Genomic DNA, 21,037 nt, shown 5'->3' with positions numbered 1-21,037 from the left:
CGATATGGTTGCACTATCGGTCAGACGATGTCAGTCACGTATCGTACAGCTGTTACGGCGCCTTCCATGACCGCCAGCGCTGTATGTTGGCCCCACATGATGCCAGCCCAAAACAGTAGGGAATCTCCACCTTGCTGCACTCCCTGGACAGTTTGTTTAAGGTGTTCAGCCTGACCGGGTTGCCTCAACACATATCTCCAACGATTGTCTGTTGAAGGCATATGCGACACTTATCGTGAAGAGAACATGATGCCAATCCTGAGTGGTCCATTCAGCATGTTGTTGGACCCATCGTGCTGCATGGTGTCGTGGTTGCAAAGATGGACCTCGCCAAGGACATCGAGAATGAAGTTGCACATCATGCAGCCTATTGTGCACAGTTTGAGTGGTATCACGACATCCTGTGGCTGCACGAAAATCATTATTTAATATGGTGGCGTTACTGTCAGGGTTCCTTCAAGCCATAATCCGTAGGTAGCAGTCATCCACTGCAGTAGTAGACCTTGGGCAGACTGTGCAAGGCATGTCATTGACAGTTCCTGTCTCTCTGTATCTCCTCCATGTATGAGCAACACAGCTTTGGTTCACTCAGAGGTACCTGGACACTTCCCTTGTTGACAGCCCTTCCTGGCACAAAGTAACAATGCGGACACGATCGAACCGCGGTATTGACCGTCTAGGCATGGCTGAACTACAGACAACACAAGCCATCTACCCCCTTCCCGGTGGAATGACTGGAACTGACCGGCTGTCAGACCCCCTCTGTCTAATAAACACTGCTCATGCATGGTTCTTTACATCTTTGGGCAGGTTTAATGACATCTCTGAGCAGTCAAAGGGACTGTGTCTGGGATACAATGCCCGCAGTCAGTGTCTATCTTCAGGAGTTCTGGGCACCGGGGTGAAGCAAAACTTTCTTTGATGTGTGTATACAGTAACCACAGGAAGTAGCTGATATGCTGCCTGTCTACACAATGTGACTATCTGCTTATAGCCCTTGGAAATAAACAATTTAACAAAAAAAATAGTGCTCTCCATCCCCTGTTTCATGCTTTATCAATGACTACTAACAATGCTCGAATAGTGGTATGAGCACTGCTAACAAGATCATGTTTCAGCAGTTTCAAAAAATTATAATCAGTAGTAATTTTCTTGTACCATTCAAACCCTCACTACTTTTTGAGAAAAGCAGTGAACAGTAGATTAAGTTTTCTTTTATTTACCTATTTTATTTGATATCTTTATTTTGTGTGTCTTTAAACATAACGCAAGTCTGAGGGAGTCTTAGAATTTTTCAGTCTCTGTTTGATGTTTATGTTTGTTACTGGAAATAATAGCAATAAAAAAAAAAAATCAAAAATCTTATTTCAGAAAGCAGTTATTTTGAGCAGTTTTTAAAAGTCAGGTAAACTGGAGTTTTAAAAAAAACCTGATGTGACCAAAAACAGGCTGTTTCAGTGATAACCACCATTACTAGCTAGAGGTGTACGTTAACTTGAAGCTGACAGCATCATTTTATGTTTAATATTTCCATCAGGTGAGAACCAACACAGCCATTAAATACTTCAGGAAATGCATTTTAACCACCAGCTGCTTTATTTAACCTATCGTCTACTGGTTTTGGTCATAGACCATCAACACTGGATGTAAGGTGAGATACGTTCATTAGTATTTCAGTGATGGGTATGGTAGCAGTTTGAACGGCTTCACTGTGACAACACTGACGATGTATCAGCTTAAAGGAAAATGGGATATGTTTTTAACTGATCTGTTTTACCTTCATCCATTGATGAGGGCCTATGATCGAAAACGATAGATGATATATAGATTAAATAAAACAGCTGATGGTTAAAATGCGTTTCCTGAAGTCATTTTACACTATTTTCTGTTTATTTGTGTGTGGAGTTCTACAGTATACATTGACCATGAAAAAAAAGTGAAGCACCCACAAGCCATGGTTGGATGTCAAAGTAACTTCATACATGAACTCACCTTCAGTGGGAATGTAAATGATTAGAGTAGCAATTCTTTGCGACAAGTAGAACGACCACCAAGAGTGCATTAGTGTTGTTCATGTTTAGTGTTGCCACTAGGCCTAGTGGGGTACATACAGAGTGTGAACAGTGTCGGATGTTTCGTGGTCACTGTGGAGGATATGGAGGTGCACATAGATGTGTGAGTCAGCATTATCAGTACATTAGAGTGTTTGAAAGGGACCTTATTGCGGGTCTCTGTTTGTCCATCTGTCTGAATCGTGCAACATCCAGATCTGTGGGGCACTGAGATGTGACAGTGGTCTGATGTTGGACTGCATGGGAACAAGAGGGCAGTCATACTTGATATCAAAGCTCCGGTCAATAAAGTCTAACTGCCACAAAGGACGCTCGCTGTACAGTGCACCAAGCACATTATAATCTCCTCAGATCTGCACCTGCCATCCGAGAATAAGTAATGGACCCCCTGCAACATTCAGCACCACCCTGCACTGTTGGTCAGAGCCTAGCAGCAACTGGACTAGAAAATTACTGTCTCTTGCCTAGGCTGCTGTAAACACAACACAAACTGCTGCATTTAGAATGGTACCATGACTAGGAAAGATGGACTGCTGAGGAACGGCATCGTATTGCATTCTGCCTTGAATCACAGTTCTGCATTACCCCACTGTCAGTGGTGGTGATTGAGGAAAGGTTTCATTCTTCCAATGATTTGGGAGAGACACAGTGGTGTTATCCTGGCATCACGGTGTGGGGAGCCATCAGGTTCACCTCAGGTCATGGCTGGTAGTGATGAGGGAACTCTAACAGAGTAATGGCACGTTACTGACACAGTATCCTCATGTGTTAGTCTCATGCAACAGTGGCTTGGTGCCATTTTTTCACAGGACAATGCCCGCCCACAATTGAAAAATGTCTCCATGAACTACCTTCCTGATGCTCAGGTGCTTCCTTGGGCAGCAAGACCCTCAGATCTGTCCAAAATAGCAGGACTGGCTCGGATGTCAACTCTTACTGCCAGTATCGCGGCTATCAAGGAGCAGCTAAAATAGGTTTTGGGCTAGCTTGTCATATGAGATACCCTTTCCAACTGAATCAGTGCAGGAATGCAGGCCAGAGGAGGTGCACCATCATACTGGTAACTGGACTCATACTGCAAAGATCTTTGAAAATTTGGCTTTATTTTGTACCCAATCAGACCATGAAGTTTCACTGAGTTACCTCCTTTCCTTTTGGGAGGGTTCAGTTCTTTGTCAGGCACTGTACATCAACAAAAATACAAAAAATGTGGTAAAAATCAGAAAATGATAATTCAGTATTAAATTATTTTTTACGTGTTTGTGTATTGTGCCCAGAAAATGTGCTTTTCTCCAAAAATTCAGTTTTATTGTTCTCTAACACCTAGTATTAAGATGTTCATTACATCAAATATTTATTACTTCTTCCATAATCTTAAAAAAAAAAACATATTGCAACCTCATTAGCTATACAAATCAGTTGTTCTGCACTGCAATTTCCCACGATCACTCACGACGGGCACCGCCAACAGACGAGTCAGTCAGAAAATGGACAGATCCTGAAAGTTTTACTGAGTTATCTGTACATCATTTGATCTTCCCCACAAAGTGTTATGGGGTTGCACAACAGTTACAGCAGTGTGTGATCACAGAACTTCTTTGTATGTACTAGCTTCTCAGTGTATTTTGATTCAGACTTTGATGACCTGCTGATGAGAGCATGCTTGGCAACACTGTATTCACTTATTATGTGCTACGTGATTAAAATATCATGAGTGGTGGTGGTGGCCATCAGTTCACTGAGACTGGTGATTATGCATCTGTGCTTTGTACCATCTATGACAACATGGGTCCAAAGCAACTGATTTTGTACTTCCACACTCACATCACTGGATTACTGGAACAGAACGGAGGCAAAAATGGTGCTAGGACAAAGTGTAACATCCACAACACAAATAGTACAAACTTCTTCATATTCCTTCTCTTTGTGACACACAATGTCACCAGTATGACAAACAGTTGTTGCTAAAGCATACCTAGAGCAGAGTGTAGTAAAGGAAAGATGGTGATGACCAACCCAAGCTCAAAAATACAAACTTTGCTGACCCTGAACTCACTGTTGCGAAATGCAATTAAATTCCTGTAAGCTAAATATAACATTAATTTTAATAACAGTCCCCATTCAGATTTGTCAATTACATAAATGATCTGATACTTCTTGATAGAGTAACTTGCTCACTACGAAATACTGCAGCGCAGTGAAAAAGGATTCACAGCAAAAATTGAAAAAATACAGGAATTGGTTGAATGTTTCATGAAATCACTTTTCTGAAAGTAAGTAAGAAAACAGATTAAATAAAAATTTGACATGCCTTTGAATGACACTTGAAATCATGTACTTTTTTTAACATAAAAAGTGAGAGAGCAAAAAAATTAGGACCACAGCACTGGTGTGTGAGACATGACTTCTTGTGCACACACATTCCCTTTCCCACTATTTGGAGGCTACTTCATTAAAACATTTTTGAGACTGAAAAATTGTTGGAACTTTTTTACACCTTTGGGCACAGACGATAAAAATATGTCAAGACCACACAATAGCAGACTGCACTGTGTAATTAATCCACCAGACAAATATCATCTAGCACTCTTTCGAATTCTAAGATTGTAAATTAAACATTGAATTTTAATTTCTCAATAGGCACCTCTTTTGCTGTACACCAATTTGAGCCTCGTTCGAAGTTGTGTCAAATGTTTCTCTACTCTGTTTTATTTCTTACTTTTCGACAAATAATTTCACAAAATTTGTGATTTTTTTTAATATATTTTTTTCAAGTTTTGTCTAACATGAAATACAATATATTTAAATCTTTATCAGTATTATATTATTACAAACATATAGAGCAAGAGACAGCAGGGAAGTTTCAATGTACACTGTGATTTAATATTTATTTTATTTTTTCAATGTGAGAGAACGAAATCCACAATTTTTAATGTCATCAGAGATGGAGTTCTCATAACTTTCTCTGCTCTTGATATCATGACCTCCATTCTCACTGTTGTCACTGTCAAAGGGTAGTTCAATCATAGCAGTAGGACATCTTTCCATTCTAAAGCACTGCTCTGCATCAAACAGTGGAAGGCCTCTTCAACAACTTCTGGTGAGTTGCAGCCATAGAATAGTCGATCTTCATCAGTATCTATCAAGTGATAAGTGATATAATCTTGCGCATAATTTTCCTTCATATTTTGGCTGACAGCATCTTACAAATCCTCTTGTTACCTGTATGCCATATGAAAATAGGTGGAAACATTTGCTGATTGCAAACACATCAAGACTTGGGTAGGAAATTATTAATGCCTGTAAGGAATTTTCTCACTACACTTTTCCGTTCCCAGTCCTTCTCACAGATGTCTCACAGGCATCTCTGGTGGTCAGTCATGCTTGTGCACCCCTGATGATTCTCAAGACATTCTGTAGTTGAGTTGACATAAGAAGACTCCCAAACAGTTAGCACCACTGTCACCCACATTCAACTGTTAAGTGACAATGGCCGCAGGAGAAACAACAGTCAACTGTAGAGCAGTGACAACTCTGTTTTACCAAAGAGACATTTACAAAATCTCTTTTCTAGTGTCTTTTGTTCGCAAATTGTACTGAATTAGGTACTTAGTGTGAAAGAACCCATTTTGACAGTCAAATATCACACCAATAATGACTTTTTATGCATGAAACAACTATGCCTCTAAGAGATGAACCTTGGGACATCTCATCACATATTTCATGCAACACCTAGAGTTGGTAGAAAGTGTGTTTGCCACTACTGTAAAAATCTGATAATAATCGGTACTTCAGCAGCTACTAAGCTGTCCCTATCAATACATATCAATAAAACAAACATCACACTAGACTAATTTGGGACAACTCTATTTGACAGACTTGTAAAATGCTTCTTCAAAAATCATTTTGTTTGTAATGAGAAACAAACTAATGCTTTCTGTCACCACTGGGTGTATCATGAAAGACACAATGAGCAGTATTTGTCTGGGCATGTCCAGCTATACAATGTAAAAACAAAACTGGAAATACCTGCCAAAACATCAGAGAAAATGGGCCTGATGCCTCTTAGGAGGGACACCTTTTACATACAGTAGTTTTCAATGCTTCCTGTTAGGGTTTGTATATATTATTAATTTTTTGATGGTTGGTTGTCTGTCATTCTTATGTTTTATTTGCCCTCACCCAAAACCCTCAGTTCCCTGCCATAGTTCTGTTAGTTATTTTACTTATCATCAGGAACCAAATTAATTTCAAAATGGGCAGTGCATGTTTTTTTAATGCCATTGCAACATGTGTTTGTGACACAATAGCCACCACCTTGTAATTTAGTTGGTGATGCATTCTGGACATTTCGATTACATCATTGATCATGGGCAATGTGTACCGTCAAACATTACAAGTAATCTGATTCAGTGATCTACAATGGAGTACTATCTCAATGTAAATGCACAAATATGCAATCAGATCATGATACAATTTCGAAGTGGTGCAAAGATTGGCAATGTTATTTACATGTTCACAAGGAAACCTCCCCATCGCACCCCCCTCAAATTTAGTTATAAGATGGCACAGTGGATAGGCCTTGAAAAACTGAACACAGATCAATCGAGAAAACAGGAAGAAGTTGTGTGGAACTATGAAAAAAAATAAGCAAAATATACAAACTGAGTAGTCCATGCGGAATATAGCCAACATCAAGGATGACAAAACAACTGTGCCACTTGGTGACACACACTTGTTGTCATGAAGATTTTTAGCTCTGTGCAGTGGTGCCAACTGTAAACAGTTGCATGAGGATTGCCCACAGTGGCTGGGTACAGGAGAGGGCAGGGGGGAGAGGAACAGGGAAGTTTATTATAATAGTTGCTGATGAGTCTTCTGAGCTTTATGGCCATGATCAAAGAAACTAAAAGATATCTGATATTTCATCCACAGCTGTTCTAGACATCTTCAGAGGTGTTGCTGGCGACACTGAGTCTTGCCACCTGACAAGTGGGATGTCAAAGAGTGACCCAAATATCGTGTAAAGAGAGTGTGGTCAAGTTTACACATGATCAGCAGAGATAATCTTTGTCACAGATAAAACTTAATTATCAACTGTCACTTATAACAGATAAAAACTTGTCTACTGATTCTGCAAAGTCACCGTCCACATATAATTGAGTTTTGTAGCTGCTTCTTTTCTCTTAAAATTATCACTATGCTTATATATTTTGATGGCTTCTCTATATAGTCATGGATAACAGTTTGTCATGGTAGATAAAATTTTGGTTTCAGAAAACTTTAATCCATGTTTTTCTGGCTGAAGAGCATGCTCTTCTATAGATGATTTTTCTGTTTTCCCTAGTCGGCAAAAACTTCTATATGTTCTTTCAGTCAGCAAGTGGAGTATGTAAGATTCTATGAACTTGTGGAAAGGTCTACAAGTGTAAATACAAGACTGAAAGAACGTAAAATGTGAACAGTATGTTGTGGTGACAGACTGATCTGTAGTTGGCGAAGTAGCACATAAGGTGTCGAACAATTTGGTTAAACACTTTTAAAATATATTACTGTTTAGCTGGCAGTAACAAACCATAAACTGCATGACAAGAATGGTTTAGTATTCCTCCTGGCAATTGGCAGGGGAAACAATTCTCAACATACTTACCTTTTTGAGTAGCCAAATCAATTTTTTCCTATTGTTTTTAAGGAAATAACCTGATGATGTACTCTGCCTATCACGGCTGAAGCTTGCTTTGAAATGGAGCCAGGAACACAGTATACGCAAATAGAAAACACAGTCCTCAACCAAGCATGAAAAATGTAAATTTGACAATTACTCTGATAAAATTTTAGCTATATCTTGTGCTTCAGACCTGTTGATATATTCATGGCAACTTTTGAGAATTTACTATGAATGTACTCAAAGTTCAATAAATTAATCAACAATAGTACTTGGTAATACATGTAGGTGCTGGTTGCACTGTAATATGGCAATTCCAACCACACAATCTTTTTTTTTCATTAATCAAATTAGAAAACATCTCCTTCACGCTACAATATCTTAAAAAGTGAAATCTCATCTACGAACAAGTCAATAAGATAGGAAAAGAAAGAACGAAAGAAAGAAACTAGTTATCAGTACCTCAATTCCCTGAGCATAAACTGCTCAACAACCTTTATCTTCAATACAGAGGCTACCTGATTTGTTACCCACTATACAAACAAGAAACCAAGTAGTATAAACACAAGAAAATTTATACTTATAAATAATTTTAGTGATGGCAGACACACCGAAAGAGAATGAAAATTTGCTAGCTTCCAGAAGAAAACCTTTGATGAGCTAACCAAGTAGTATAAACACAAGAAAATTTATACTTATAAATAATTTTAGTGATGGCAGACACACCGAAAGAGAATGAAAATTTGCTAGCTTCCGGAAGAAAACCTTTGATGAGCTAGAAAGATAGCAATTTTTCATCCTCTTTAATGTGTGTCCACTGACAACAATACTGCTGCTACTCAGTGAAGGGTCTCTTTCACTCTTAAATTATTTATATTCTACCAGAACTTTCCCATAAAATGTATTTGGTACTTACATCTTTGGGTGTTTGAGAAAATTTATTCTTTGGATGTTTATCACATTCACTATACGACACAAGTTTAGCAACAACAGCAGTAGCTCCAAACTTCGAAGCAAAATGTAGTGGTGTCTCATTTAGTCCTTTGTCTGGCATGTTAAGATAGAGGTCTAATAAAATATTAGCTCTCGATTGACAATTGATCATATCATCATCACCATAAAGCCTTGAAATGAATGCAGGATCTCCAACAGTATCCAGAATGAACTCACAAATATCGTCACGTCGAGCTTTGGCTGCGATATGTAAAGCATTGTAACGTGAGCCTTCCTAAAAACAGAAAAACAAACAGTGTGTGTGACAGACACAAACAATGAGGGGTAATTCCATGTTAATTCAACCAATTTGAGAAAATGTTCCAGCTGATAGTCTCAGATTTGGCTGAGATTTAGCACACCATTGCTACCAAGTGTGGAACACTCATGTATAAAATTTTAAGTTCCCCTGCCAATTAGTTCCAAAATTATGGCTTGTGAAAGAAGGTGGCATGACCCGGAAATTGCATTTGGAACTATTCTGCACAGTCCAGTGAAATTTTTACAACCCAGTAACATCCACTTAGAGAACACACTCTCTGAATCAAAACACAAACATATTTCGGAGAGAAAATAAAAAATTTCAACATGTGATTAAAAAAATGTAATACGTTAAAAGGTACATATTGTAGGTGCCCTCTATGCCAAATATAATTCACTCAAAAACGGTATAAATTTTTTTGTGGTAAGCTTAATGTGGCCTAAACACACACATAACTCATCACGCCCGTATCAGTCACAAAAACTGAGATACATGCACACAAAAATTTGAAAAATTACCTTAAAAACATGGATTTTCGAAGTGTGGTAGCACAAAAGGGACAAGTGGTATCCAAGCCAAATTTCACACACTGCATATGTAGACCATAATATAATATGTGACAAAATTTCAACTTGTTATTGCAAGGCATTTATGTACAATAAAAGTTGACAGATGTATTTGATTACGTTTCTTTTAACACGATTTAGCATGTAATGGTGATGATGCAGGCAACTTGTTTCAGATGAAGCTGCAGCAATTTTTGAGAACCATCAGGTAACAGATAGTTAAACAATGGAAGTTTTCAGGGACAGAATAAGTCATTGTTAGGCAGGAACAACAAAGGAAACAAGCAACAATTACAGGTTACTCATGTTTTTAAGATTCTAGTTCAGACTGGTCAGTACTGTTGTGGAAAGTCAGTATGGAGGCAGAAGAGTGTACTAGTGGTGCTTTTGTTCAAACACGTTGCAGTATTGGTAGAGCACAAGCATTTGAATGTCATAAAACAACATATGGAACAAAATGTGGCATTCGCTTTGTACCATACGATCTGGATGAATCAGACCAAGATTTGTTGCTATGGAGATCCGGGATACACCCTGTGGGCACAAGAAGTACAGTTCCAGGAAACTTTAGTGTTCGTTATCATCATATGAAAGTGTTTCTGGGTAAGTATTCTTTCCTACAAAGAAGTTGTTTTGATCCATTTTGGATTCATAAGAAGACAGTGAAGTGTAACCTCAGAGAAATTGATATAAAATCAGTATTGAAAGAGAATCAGCACATGAGACTTAACATGAAACCAGAACAAAAGTTATGTTCCAGGTGTGTTACACTGCTAAAAAATGAAGAATATTCTGATAATTTACATGACAGTGATGAAGAGTAACAGCCACCTACAACCACAGCAGATGTGCAATTAAATACTTCAGTGACTGCTCTTGGTTTGTCTCCCATGAAGACACACAAAGTTGGGAAAAGAGACAGGACCAGCTATGATAGAAGAAAATTACAAGAAGCTCAAATGGAATTAAAACACAAAATAGCTCACACACTAATGGTGGAAGAGGAAGAACTATCTGCTCCAAAGGAACAGAAATCATGCCAGAAATGTTCTGATTTGAACAAAATTGTGCATGATTTGAAAGAAAAATGTGCCATATCCACACGCCAGAAAAAAGTAGCTATTCTTACCCTTGCACTTTCCATTTGGTCTATTGACTCCACTGCAAAGGAATTAAATGTTTCTACATATATGGTAAAGCAAGCAAGGAAAATAAAAGCAACCAAAGGAGTGCTTCCACAACTTCAGCAGGCTCAGGGTAAGCAATTGAGATCAGAAATAAAGATGCTAGTGTTGGAGTTTTATGAAAAGAATGACTACAGCTGAATAATGCCTGAAAAAAAAAAAAAGACTGTGTAATGGTGAAAATGGGAAATGTATGTGTACAGATGCAAAAAAGACTTGCTGTGCAACATATCACAACTATGTGTAGAATTCAAGGAAAAGTATCCCAATACCAAAGTAGGTTTATCATCTTTTTCAATCTTTGGCCAAAATGGGTTGTGCCTTTAAGTGCAAGGGGCACTCACAATGTTTGTGTATGTGAGACCCATCAAAATGCTAAGCTGATGTTTGCTGCTATAAAGGATTCTGGTCTGGATTACAAAGGTGCAATGAAGCTGCTAGTGTGTGACATCAGTTCCTACTAGTGCATGATACACAGGTGTGAAAAGTGTCCTGGTAAGGCAAATCTTGCAGAACACATGAATAACAAACTGTATGGTGAACTCCTTATGGATGATGGTGAACTTTTTTCTTATAAACAATGGACACACATGGATTGCACAAGTCTTGAAACAAAGCAAAGTACAGTGGAAGATTTTGTTGAAATGTATTGTCAAAAAACCGACAAACTGACCACACACAGTTTCACAGCAACAGCACAATCAGCTATCTCCAGTTTTGTAAGGATAATTTGAAACAAGATGAAATTATAGTAATACTAGACTTTCTGAAAATTATGCATTTATAGTTAAAGATGCCATCCAAGGATATCATTGGGACAACAGTCAAGCAACTCTCCAGCCATTTGCGATTTACTATAGAGGTGAATCAGGTGATGCGTCTGTCATAAACCTGTGCGTTTTTAGTGACTGTTTAATTCATGATGCCATTGCAGTTCATGCCTACATTCGCACTGTTATGGCATATGTGAAAAAACGAGCTGCCTATCATACATTTTGAGAAATACTTCAGTGATGGGGCAGCTAGTCAGTACAAAAATTGTAAAAATCTCAAAAATTTATGCACGCATTACCATGATTTTCAGATTCATGCAGAAAGGATTTTTTTTTTTTTTTTTTTGCCACAAGTCATGGTAAAAATGTATGTGATGGTATTGGTGCTACCATTAAGCGCATGGTATCACGAGCTAGTCAGCAGCAACCTACAGAAGGTCACATTCTAACACCTCTTCAATTATTTACCTGGGTACAGAAAAATATCTCTGGCATACAATCTTTCTATGTTTCGAAAGATGAGGTGAAATCAGTCAAAAGAGTTGCAAAAAAGCAGACTAGAACACATTAAAACTGTTGCAGGCACAAGGAGCCATCATCACTTCTCTCCAGCGGACTCTGACAATGTGCAGATGAGCAGACTATCTGGTTATAATTATAGGTTCATGCACAACACGTGTCTTCACAGTGTGTCTGACTCTGGATTCAGAAGCAAAAGCAGCAACATACAACCAGGGTGCTATGTTATTGCTGTTTATGATGACAAATGGTACTTAGGATGTGTTGCAGAGTGCTGTGAAGCAGAAGGTGATGTATCTGTGAACTTCATGGCACCAGCAGGACCAGCAAGATCATTTCATTGGCCACATTTGGCAGACAGGTGTTGGATTCCTTTCGAACATATTCTTATGACAGTCCAGTTCCTACCACAGTGTCAGGAAGACAGTACAATTTTCCACTCAATGTACAGAGTACAGTAGCTAAAGTGAGGGAGAACTTCTGTTCGAAGCACAATCAACTGGTTTTTAGCAATTAAGGTGCAGTAAACATTAATGATAGGTTATGTTAATCTATCTATATGTTGTTGCTTAGTGATTAAACAGTTGTGGGACAGGATAAGAAGAGGCAGAACAGTTTAAGACCTGTTTTTACAAAATTGTGTTGTGAACAATGGCCACATCACCAAATACATCTGTCAACTTCCATTGTACACAAATGTCTTGCAATAACAAGCTGAAATTTTGCCACATATTATATTATGGTCTACTTATGCAATGTGTGAAATTTGGCTTGGATACCACTTGTCCCTTTTGTGCTAAAACACACTTCGAAAATCCATGTTTTTCAGGTAATTTTTCAAATTTTTGTATTTTTGTGTGCATGTAACTCAGTTTTTGTGACTGATAAGGGCATGATGAGTTCTGTGTGTGTTTAGGCCACATTAAGCTTACAACAAAAAAAATTTATACCCTTTTTGAGTGAATTATATTTGGCACAGAGGGCATCTACAATATGTACCGGAAATACGGAAGCGTCCGATCCCGCCCATCTGCTTTGACCCATGACGTCACAAATATGGCGGAAACGACCATAAACGACAATTCCAATATGGCGGATATAAAATCGTTGCATACGTATCATAAAGACGAAAATACATAGAAAAACAACACACACACAGGTTTCACAAAAAGCCTAATGACTCTAACAGGACAAGCGTGGGAAATTGGGGGTTTTTGGGTGGGGAGAAACTAAATATAAACAAATTTAGCCACCCACCGCCATACAAAACCACGCAAGACGACGAAAAAAAACGACATCACAAAACTCACCAAATACCACAAAACACATTATTATCTGGAATCGGACACTTCCCTTGACCTATGTAGATCTACAGTAGCTCCCGATCCCATAAATTGGGATCGAACACTTCCCTTGACCTAAATAGCTCAACAGCAACTCCCAATCCCATCTCCCAATACAAAAATCAAAATACACGGCAAAACATTACGAACAAACACTTCCCTTCACCTACATATATCTACAGCAGCTCCCGATCCCATAAATTGGGATCGAACACTTCCCTTGACCTATATAGCTCAACAGCAGCTCCCGATCCCATCTCCCAGTACAAAAATCAAAATACACCGCAAAACATTACGAACAAACACTTCCCTTCACCTACATATATCTACAGCAGCTCCCGATCCCATAAATTGGGATCGAACACTTCCCTTGACCTATATAGTTCAACAGCAGCTCCCGATCCCATCTCCCATTACAAAAATCAACATACTCCACCAAACATTGAGATTGAACACTTCCCTCCAACTATATAGCTCAACAGCAGCTCCCAATCCCATAACTTAGGATCGACCACTACCCTTGACCTATGTGACTCAAAAACATATCCCAATACGAATACCAATACCAACCTCCAAAGCCACAAATTTCAATGAAACACTTCCCTATACCCCAATACACAACACATACGTCAAAAACAAAAAAATGAGAACTTACCACAAGAAAGTTCCAGCCCCACAAACTAGATTGGCCACCACAATCTCACACACACACACACACACACACACACACACACACACACACACACACACACACACACACACACACACACAAACCAACAAAAAAATACTGAACCAAAAGAAAAACCCAACCCACCCACACCTCAACACCCTCCCCCCCCCACCAACCCCAAAATAAAAAACCCACAAAAACAAAAACCAAATGCAACATAAAAAACATCTCTCACACACAACAACTCAACAAAAACTTCAACAAAATAGATCCTCCACAACTAAAACAAAAAACAAACACACTCCACCTCCCCCCCCCACCTTAACAAACACTATAAAACAAAATAAACCACCCACCCCACCCTGAACCACAGCCACCCACCCCCCTACCCAGCCCACCCTAACTAACCACTTTCAGCCTATATATTTTACCAACAGCCCTTAAGAAAACCCGAACAATACAATAGCCCTCTGGGACACTCTTCCGCCAACAGTACTCATCTAAATAGACTGAAGGTTGGAAGAGCGCCTCTTCCCCCTCCCAAGAACTGACTTAACCGCCCCCCCACATCCCCTCTATTGTATTAGTACAAGCCCCTGTCTCATAATTCATAAACTCCAAACTATGGTTCACTACTAAATGATTGAATCCCCTCTCACCCAACCCCATATAAGAAGAAAAAGCATCAGAAACTATTGTGTACCCCGGCTCTATATATTCCTCAATTAACCCCACTAATTCAGCTTTCGACCTCCCTTCCACAACCCTAAAAACACATTCGGAACCCCCACCCCCCTGGAACAACAGCCCCCCACACCCAAAGACCAGCCACAGACTCCCCCCCCCCCCCCCCATACTTCCTTTTCCCAAACTGTGACTCGTCCACCTCCACAACCACCCCATGCCCCCCCAACTTTCCCCTGTACTTAATAAATTCCGAACACACTTCACGACAAAAGGAATACCAATCTAAAACAGTCCTCTCACTCACACCAGTCTCATGCACGCAAAAGCTCTGTGGAGATCTATAACAAAAATAATATGTAACAAGCACAATCTCACGCATGCCCAATCTAGACTTCTCGAACCAGGTATCGTGCCATATGGAACGCCATATGTCATCTTTGCGACAGCGCCACATGTAACCGTCCCTGGTCCGAGAGGCCGGAACTTTAACCAACTTCATAGGTTCACGGTACACACAGCACTTCACGACCTCGGCAATTAAGCCAAATAGCTGAAGAAATATAATCAGCTCTAAAGCTGTCTCCCCCATCATAGCCCTCAACCGAGAACTATTAATCTGGTCTTTCATATCCATTCCTGAACAAAAAACCACAACCGAATACACTTAATAACAAACCCACCCGACGTACAGCAATCATCATTACATTAACCATCACACAAAACCATTAACTACCTGATACAAATTCCGCTTCAAAAAGACGCACGCAGCACTCACCACTGAGCAACAGCAAACTGAGCCCAACACACCAAACAAACGAAAACCATGAACATACCACCAGAGAGCACAACAAACAACAACACGACATCTACAAACACGCCACACTCACAAACCAAACTCCGCGCCTTAATGACGTCACACACCACAACACCCTTACGTCACGGGTCAAAGCAGACGCGTGAGATCGGATGTTTCTGTTGACCCCCACCCACCTCCCCAGGGGTCGTAACCCCTGCAACCCATAGAAGATAAAGATGCTTCAGTAGCTGATTAGTGTTTTTTGTCTTTTTTTAAAAAAAATCTCACGGGATAGAACGAACAGATCAGAAAGATAAATATACTAAACTAAAACAGAAATTGGAGGAAACAGATAATTAAAATAAGTAATAAGCGTTTTTAAATTAAAAAAAAAAATCTCATGAGATAGAACGAACAGACCAGAAAAGTAAACAAAATAAGATAAAACAGAACTGGAGACAGCCACACTCAAACCAAACTCTGCGCCGTCATGACGTCACACACGACAACACCCTTACGTCATGGGTCAAAGCCGACGCATGGGATCAGACGCTTCTGTCGACCCTATGTACCTTTTTAACGTATTACATTTTTTAAATCACATTTTGGAATTTTTCATTTTCCCTCCGAAATATGTTGTTGGTGTTTTGATTCAGAGAGTGTGTTCTCTAAATGGGTGTTACTGGGTTGTAAAAATTTCACTGGACTGTGTGGAATAGTTCCAAAGTTATTAAGACCTGAAGTTGGGTCTGAAGATAGATTGCCAGATGCGGGTTGCAATTTCCGAGTCATGCCACCTACTTTCACAAGTCATAATTCTGGAACTAATTGGCAGGGGAAACTAATACTTTGCACGTGAGTGTTCCACATATGGTACAATTAGTGTACTGAATTTCAATCAAATCTGAGACTACTGAGCTGGAGCCCCTGGCTGAACTGACGTGGAATGACCCCGAGGCAAACGTTTCAATCACGCGCATCTCTTACCTGCAGAATCGCAGGGGTGTCTCCTATGCTTATTAGGTAACGAGGATTTTCCAGTACAATTTTCTTAACTATATCTGTCGCTCCCGTCTCGATTGCTTTTCTCAGCTGGACAAGATCCTGCGGTTTCGGCGCTTTGAACGGGCTTGGCTTTTCAGCAACTGGTCCACTTCTTTCTGGCGTTGAGGCTGTCGTCCCACATGATTCTGAACCATGTTCCGCAAACTCTTCTGCTTCTTCTTTCAGTCTGAATGCCTTGAATCTTGCTTTCTTATATTTTTTAACAAGTTTCAGTGCTTCACTTTTATCAGTGTAGACATGAACCTTATCTGAAAAAAGGAAACTTCTGATAAACTTTTACGAAACAAATGTGAAAACGGGCAATATTAAACGCAAATATTTTATTACCATTGTCCTCTCCGAGATTTGTATCATTCGGAACATATACGCCGTAGTACAAAACACCCGGATTCGGGCTTGTAACTTCGGATGTTTCTCCCACATTCGGCATTCTCATTGCGTTCCTGTTAAACAGTTACTATACCAATATTTTCTTTGATATAATTAGTGTCATCAGAACGGAATCCATAGAATTCCACATACGTGCCAAGCACATTTTGTTGTCAAACACTGCAAATTCTCATATAACATGAACCATGAAAGAGTCTTGCACTATCTTCTTACATCTCAGATCATTTTTGCAACAGGCTCGGATATACGGATCTTAATTTCCGATGTTTCTTAATAAAGCGCTCTTGGCGCAACGTAAATTAAACTTTCAGAAATGAACTGGCATTTCTATTCTGAGTTACCAGATATTTACGGAATAGCATCCACACAGATCCCAAAACTGACGAATTAAAATAAGAACTAAACTAACATACAATAATTTTTAACAGTGTAACTTCAAACGAATTAAAATATCACAACATTAAGCACTCTCGAAACATAACTAACTGACGAAGGCAGATTCACACATTCAAACAGACAGCTGACTGACTCAAAGACACTAGACAGTATATTTCGTGCGGTGATTTCCATGCAAAGATTATAATAGAAATGTCACTCGCGCTGTGAAGATTATAAACATACGAACTTTACTTCGTGTTTGGGTGGTGTTTTCGATGTGTCACAAAATATTTTTTTAATTTTTCTTGATGGGGCAGTCTAATAGCACCGACAGCGTTATTCCACAGACGGTGGAAAACCTTCATGACGACATTTGCCGACAAGCAAGATTACTTTCTGAAATTGCTGCGCTTTCATACGATGATCTGCAAGAGTGCATTAAACAACTGAATCAGCTGTAAGTTTATTACTAAACATATAGCCATGTTGTTACATAAGCGAAATACAATTTCAAAAACACGACACCCGAAGTGACCCGCAAACTGTACATAGTATGTATGCATTTATTAATTTTTAAAATAAGACAAGGATAATAAGAGAGATTGCTGCAAGACATTGTAAACATCCTTGTGTTGCATTATTCAAATATGAAAGGAACATTCAAATATGTAGGAGGAAAGGAATAAATATTCTTTTTTACCTTTCTGTGTTTATTATTAAGTTGTTTAAGCCGTCTGTATACCACGGTGCATGACGTTTTTACTGTGCTGTTGTCTACCGTTTATGGTGTTCTTAGTGAAGTTTAGTGGCTGTTTACTGGTTAGTACCTTGAGTTTTTCTATTAGCCCAGTATTTCAAATGGCTCTGAGCACTATGGGACTTAACATCTGAGGTCATCAGTCCCCTAGAACTTAGAACTACTTAAACCTAACTAACCTAAGGACATCACACACATCCATGCCCGATGCAGAATTCGAACCTGCAACCGTAGTGGTCATGCGGTTCCAGACTGAAGCACCTAGAACTGCACGGCCACACCGGCCGGCCGCCCAGTATTTCTTCATTTTCCTGCTGAACTATATCTTCCTGCTCTCTGACTCTTTCCTGGTTTCATTGTGGTTAACTTCTGCAAAGGATGTTAGGAAGGTGTGATCTGAAAAGATAAATTGTTGATATTTCAGTTAGTTACTAAGTCTTGCCTAATATGAAGTTCTGCAAAGCCCTGCTTCATTTGCTTGATCCACAGGGATCCAGTGGATTCACCCTTGTTGGCTACTTTGAATATTTTGTAGGACAACCTGTGGGCTCCATTCTGTACAGCTGACCATAGAAAACTAGTCGTCTCCTTCTGATGTCATTAGTGAGGTTTTCTTGGTTCACAGTAGGATCCTTGGTCCCACTATCTTTAGCAGGAATTTCCTTAGTTCTACTTTTAACAATACCAGAGAAGGAAAGTTGATACTCACCATATAGCGGAGATGCTGAGTCGCGATAGGCACAATAAAAAGATTCACACAATAAAGCTTTCGGCCATTAAGGTCTTTGTCAGCAGTACACACACACACACACACACACACACACACACACACACACACACACTTGCAGTCTCAGAGAGCTGAGACCACACTGCGAACAGCAGCACCAGTGCACGATGGACGAGTATATTGTGTAGGTTCAGTGGATAGCGGAATACCACGGTCCATCCTTACACAACCCCCAATCCCTTACCTCATGGCTCATACCCCTGTAATAGACCTAGATGCAACACCTGTCCCGTACATCCTCCTACTACCACCTACTCCATTCCGGTCACTAACATCATCTATCCCATCAAAGGCAGGGCTACCTATGAAACCAGTCAGGTGATTTACAAGCTAATCTGCAACCTCTGTGCTGCATCCTATGTAGGCATGACAACCAACAAGCTGTCTGTCTGTATGAATGGCCACCGACAAACTGTCGCCAAGAAACAAGTGAACCACCCTGTTGCTGAACACGCTGCCAAACATGATATCGCTCATCTTAATGACTGCTTCACAGTCTGTGCCCTATGGATCCATCCCACCAACACCAGCTTTTCTGAATTGCGCAGGTGGGAACTTTCCGTGTAATACATCCTATGTTCCTGTAACCCTCCTGGCCTCAACCTTCGTTAGTCACTGTCCTCACCCATCCACCCCCTCCCTGTTCCCATTCCAGCACTACACAGCCGTCATTTCATCACCACAGCCAGTCTTTTAATTTCTTTTATTTCTCTCCTTTCCGCTACTTACCTCCTCCCCCCTCCGCACCTTCTCTCCTGCCCTCCATCTAAACTGCAACACTTCACTGTCCGCCACTCCCACCATACTATCCCTCCCCCTCCCCGCCCCAGCCTCCTCCTTACCCCCACCCAGTCGCCACTCCCATCATGCACTGGTGCTGCTGTTCGTAGTGTGGTCTCAGCTCTGCGAGACTGCAGATGTGTGCGCAAGTTGCGTTTGTGTGTGTGTGTGTGTGTGTGTGTGTGTGTGTGTGTGTGTGTGTGTACTGCTGACAAAGGCCTTAATGGCTGAAAGCTTTAATTGTGTGAATCTTTTTATTGTGCCTACCGCGACTCAGCATCTTCACTATATGGTGAGTAGCAACTTTCCTTCCCTGGTATTGTTACATCCCATCCTGGATTTTCCATTGTTTGATTAGTTCTACTTTTAATATTCTTATTGGGTTCTTTTTGGTTAGGGGTAGGCACTCTGCTGCTTGGGAGATTTTACAATATTTTGGGAATGGTATATGTATTTCAGTTTTTAAAAAACTAGTGGAAGTTGCACATGAAATGAAGGATAATCATAAGTATTTTCCAAATATAGCAAAATTAGCTACCTGAATTTCATGAATCAAGACTGGTGTAACAGTAAACACGAATGTTATAAAATTCCTGTTAGGCGTGTAACATTAATTTTTCTTTCTTCCCAATGAAAGAGGAAAATTGCCTAATTTGGTACCATGCACAGTTGCACATAACATCTGTAAATCATTCACAGTGAACGTCAACAACCTTCTTGTATATGTGGTTCTAGTCACGTGCTTATCAGTGTAAGTCTTTTTTTCAGTGCTGAAGCTGTGGAACAATGCCTTCAGGATGGAGAACTTCTATGTTCATCATCAACTCTGCCTGAACATTCAGTTCTCATCAGATTATGTCTGTTTCTGAAATATGAGATGTAGCGTTCTGTAAGTTTAATTTTGTTAGGCATATGACATGTCTGTTATTACTCCGAAATATGACCTTTCTCCAGTATTGACTGAATATAGTGGCCAGGTTTCACATACTTTAAGAAGAGATGACAAAAGTGGAGGAAGACGCTAGTAGCTGAAGAAGAAAAACTAAAATCAATCAACAAGAGAGGGGTAGAGAGTATCACCAAAGGAAGAAAAGTACTGCAACATTGGAAAGGAAAACAGCAACATAAAAGGGCTACATGAAGGAAGCATTGACAGTGAGAGTGAGAAAAACTTAAAAAGTAGCTACAAGATACAAATTTTCATAAAATTTCTTTTCAAGAACTAAGAAATGCTGTCTTCAGAGCAAAAAACACACTTCGAAAGTCACCCTACAAAGAGACATTGGTATGACAGCAAATTGTCACTGACAAAAAGACACAAAGCTGTTGTTGGAACATCACACAAGGAGA

General features: G+C 39.7%; 2 protein-coding genes across 2 annotated transcripts in view; one reads left to right on the top strand and one right to left on the bottom strand.

Moving 5' to 3' along the window:
• The window catches only part of LOC126094807 (ankyrin repeat and LEM domain-containing protein 2), a gene marked incomplete in the record, with an annotated part of 116,271 nt that extends 98,757 nt beyond the window's left edge, over positions 1 to 17,514 (bottom strand). Inside the window, 4 exon segments of the mRNA XM_049909378.1 lie at positions 8,654 to 8,965; positions 16,518 to 16,843; positions 16,923 to 17,038; positions 17,118 to 17,514. Of these exon segments, the coding sequence (XP_049765335.1) occupies positions 8,654 to 8,965; positions 16,518 to 16,843; positions 16,923 to 17,031 (747 nt within the window).
• A 46-nt stretch (positions 17,515 to 17,560) lies between these two features.
• LOC126094808 (RING finger protein 141-like) overlaps positions 17,561 to 21,037 on the top strand; it is a 47,982-nt gene continuing 44,505 nt past the window's right edge. Inside the window, exon 1 of the mRNA XM_049909379.1 lies at positions 17,561 to 17,820. Coding sequence (XP_049765336.1) covers positions 17,672 to 17,820 — 149 coding nt within the window. The 5' untranslated portion in view covers positions 17,561 to 17,671. The remainder of the gene's footprint in view (positions 17,821 to 21,037) is intronic.

The sequence above is a fragment of the Schistocerca cancellata genome, chromosome 8, assembly GCF_023864275.1.
Source record: "Schistocerca cancellata isolate TAMUIC-IGC-003103 chromosome 8, iqSchCanc2.1, whole genome shotgun sequence".
NCBI classification, from domain to species: Eukaryota; Metazoa; Arthropoda; class Insecta; order Orthoptera; family Acrididae; genus Schistocerca; species Schistocerca cancellata.
Note: the sequence above shows the minus strand (reverse complement) of the source record. Positions and strands in the feature narration are given on the sequence as shown.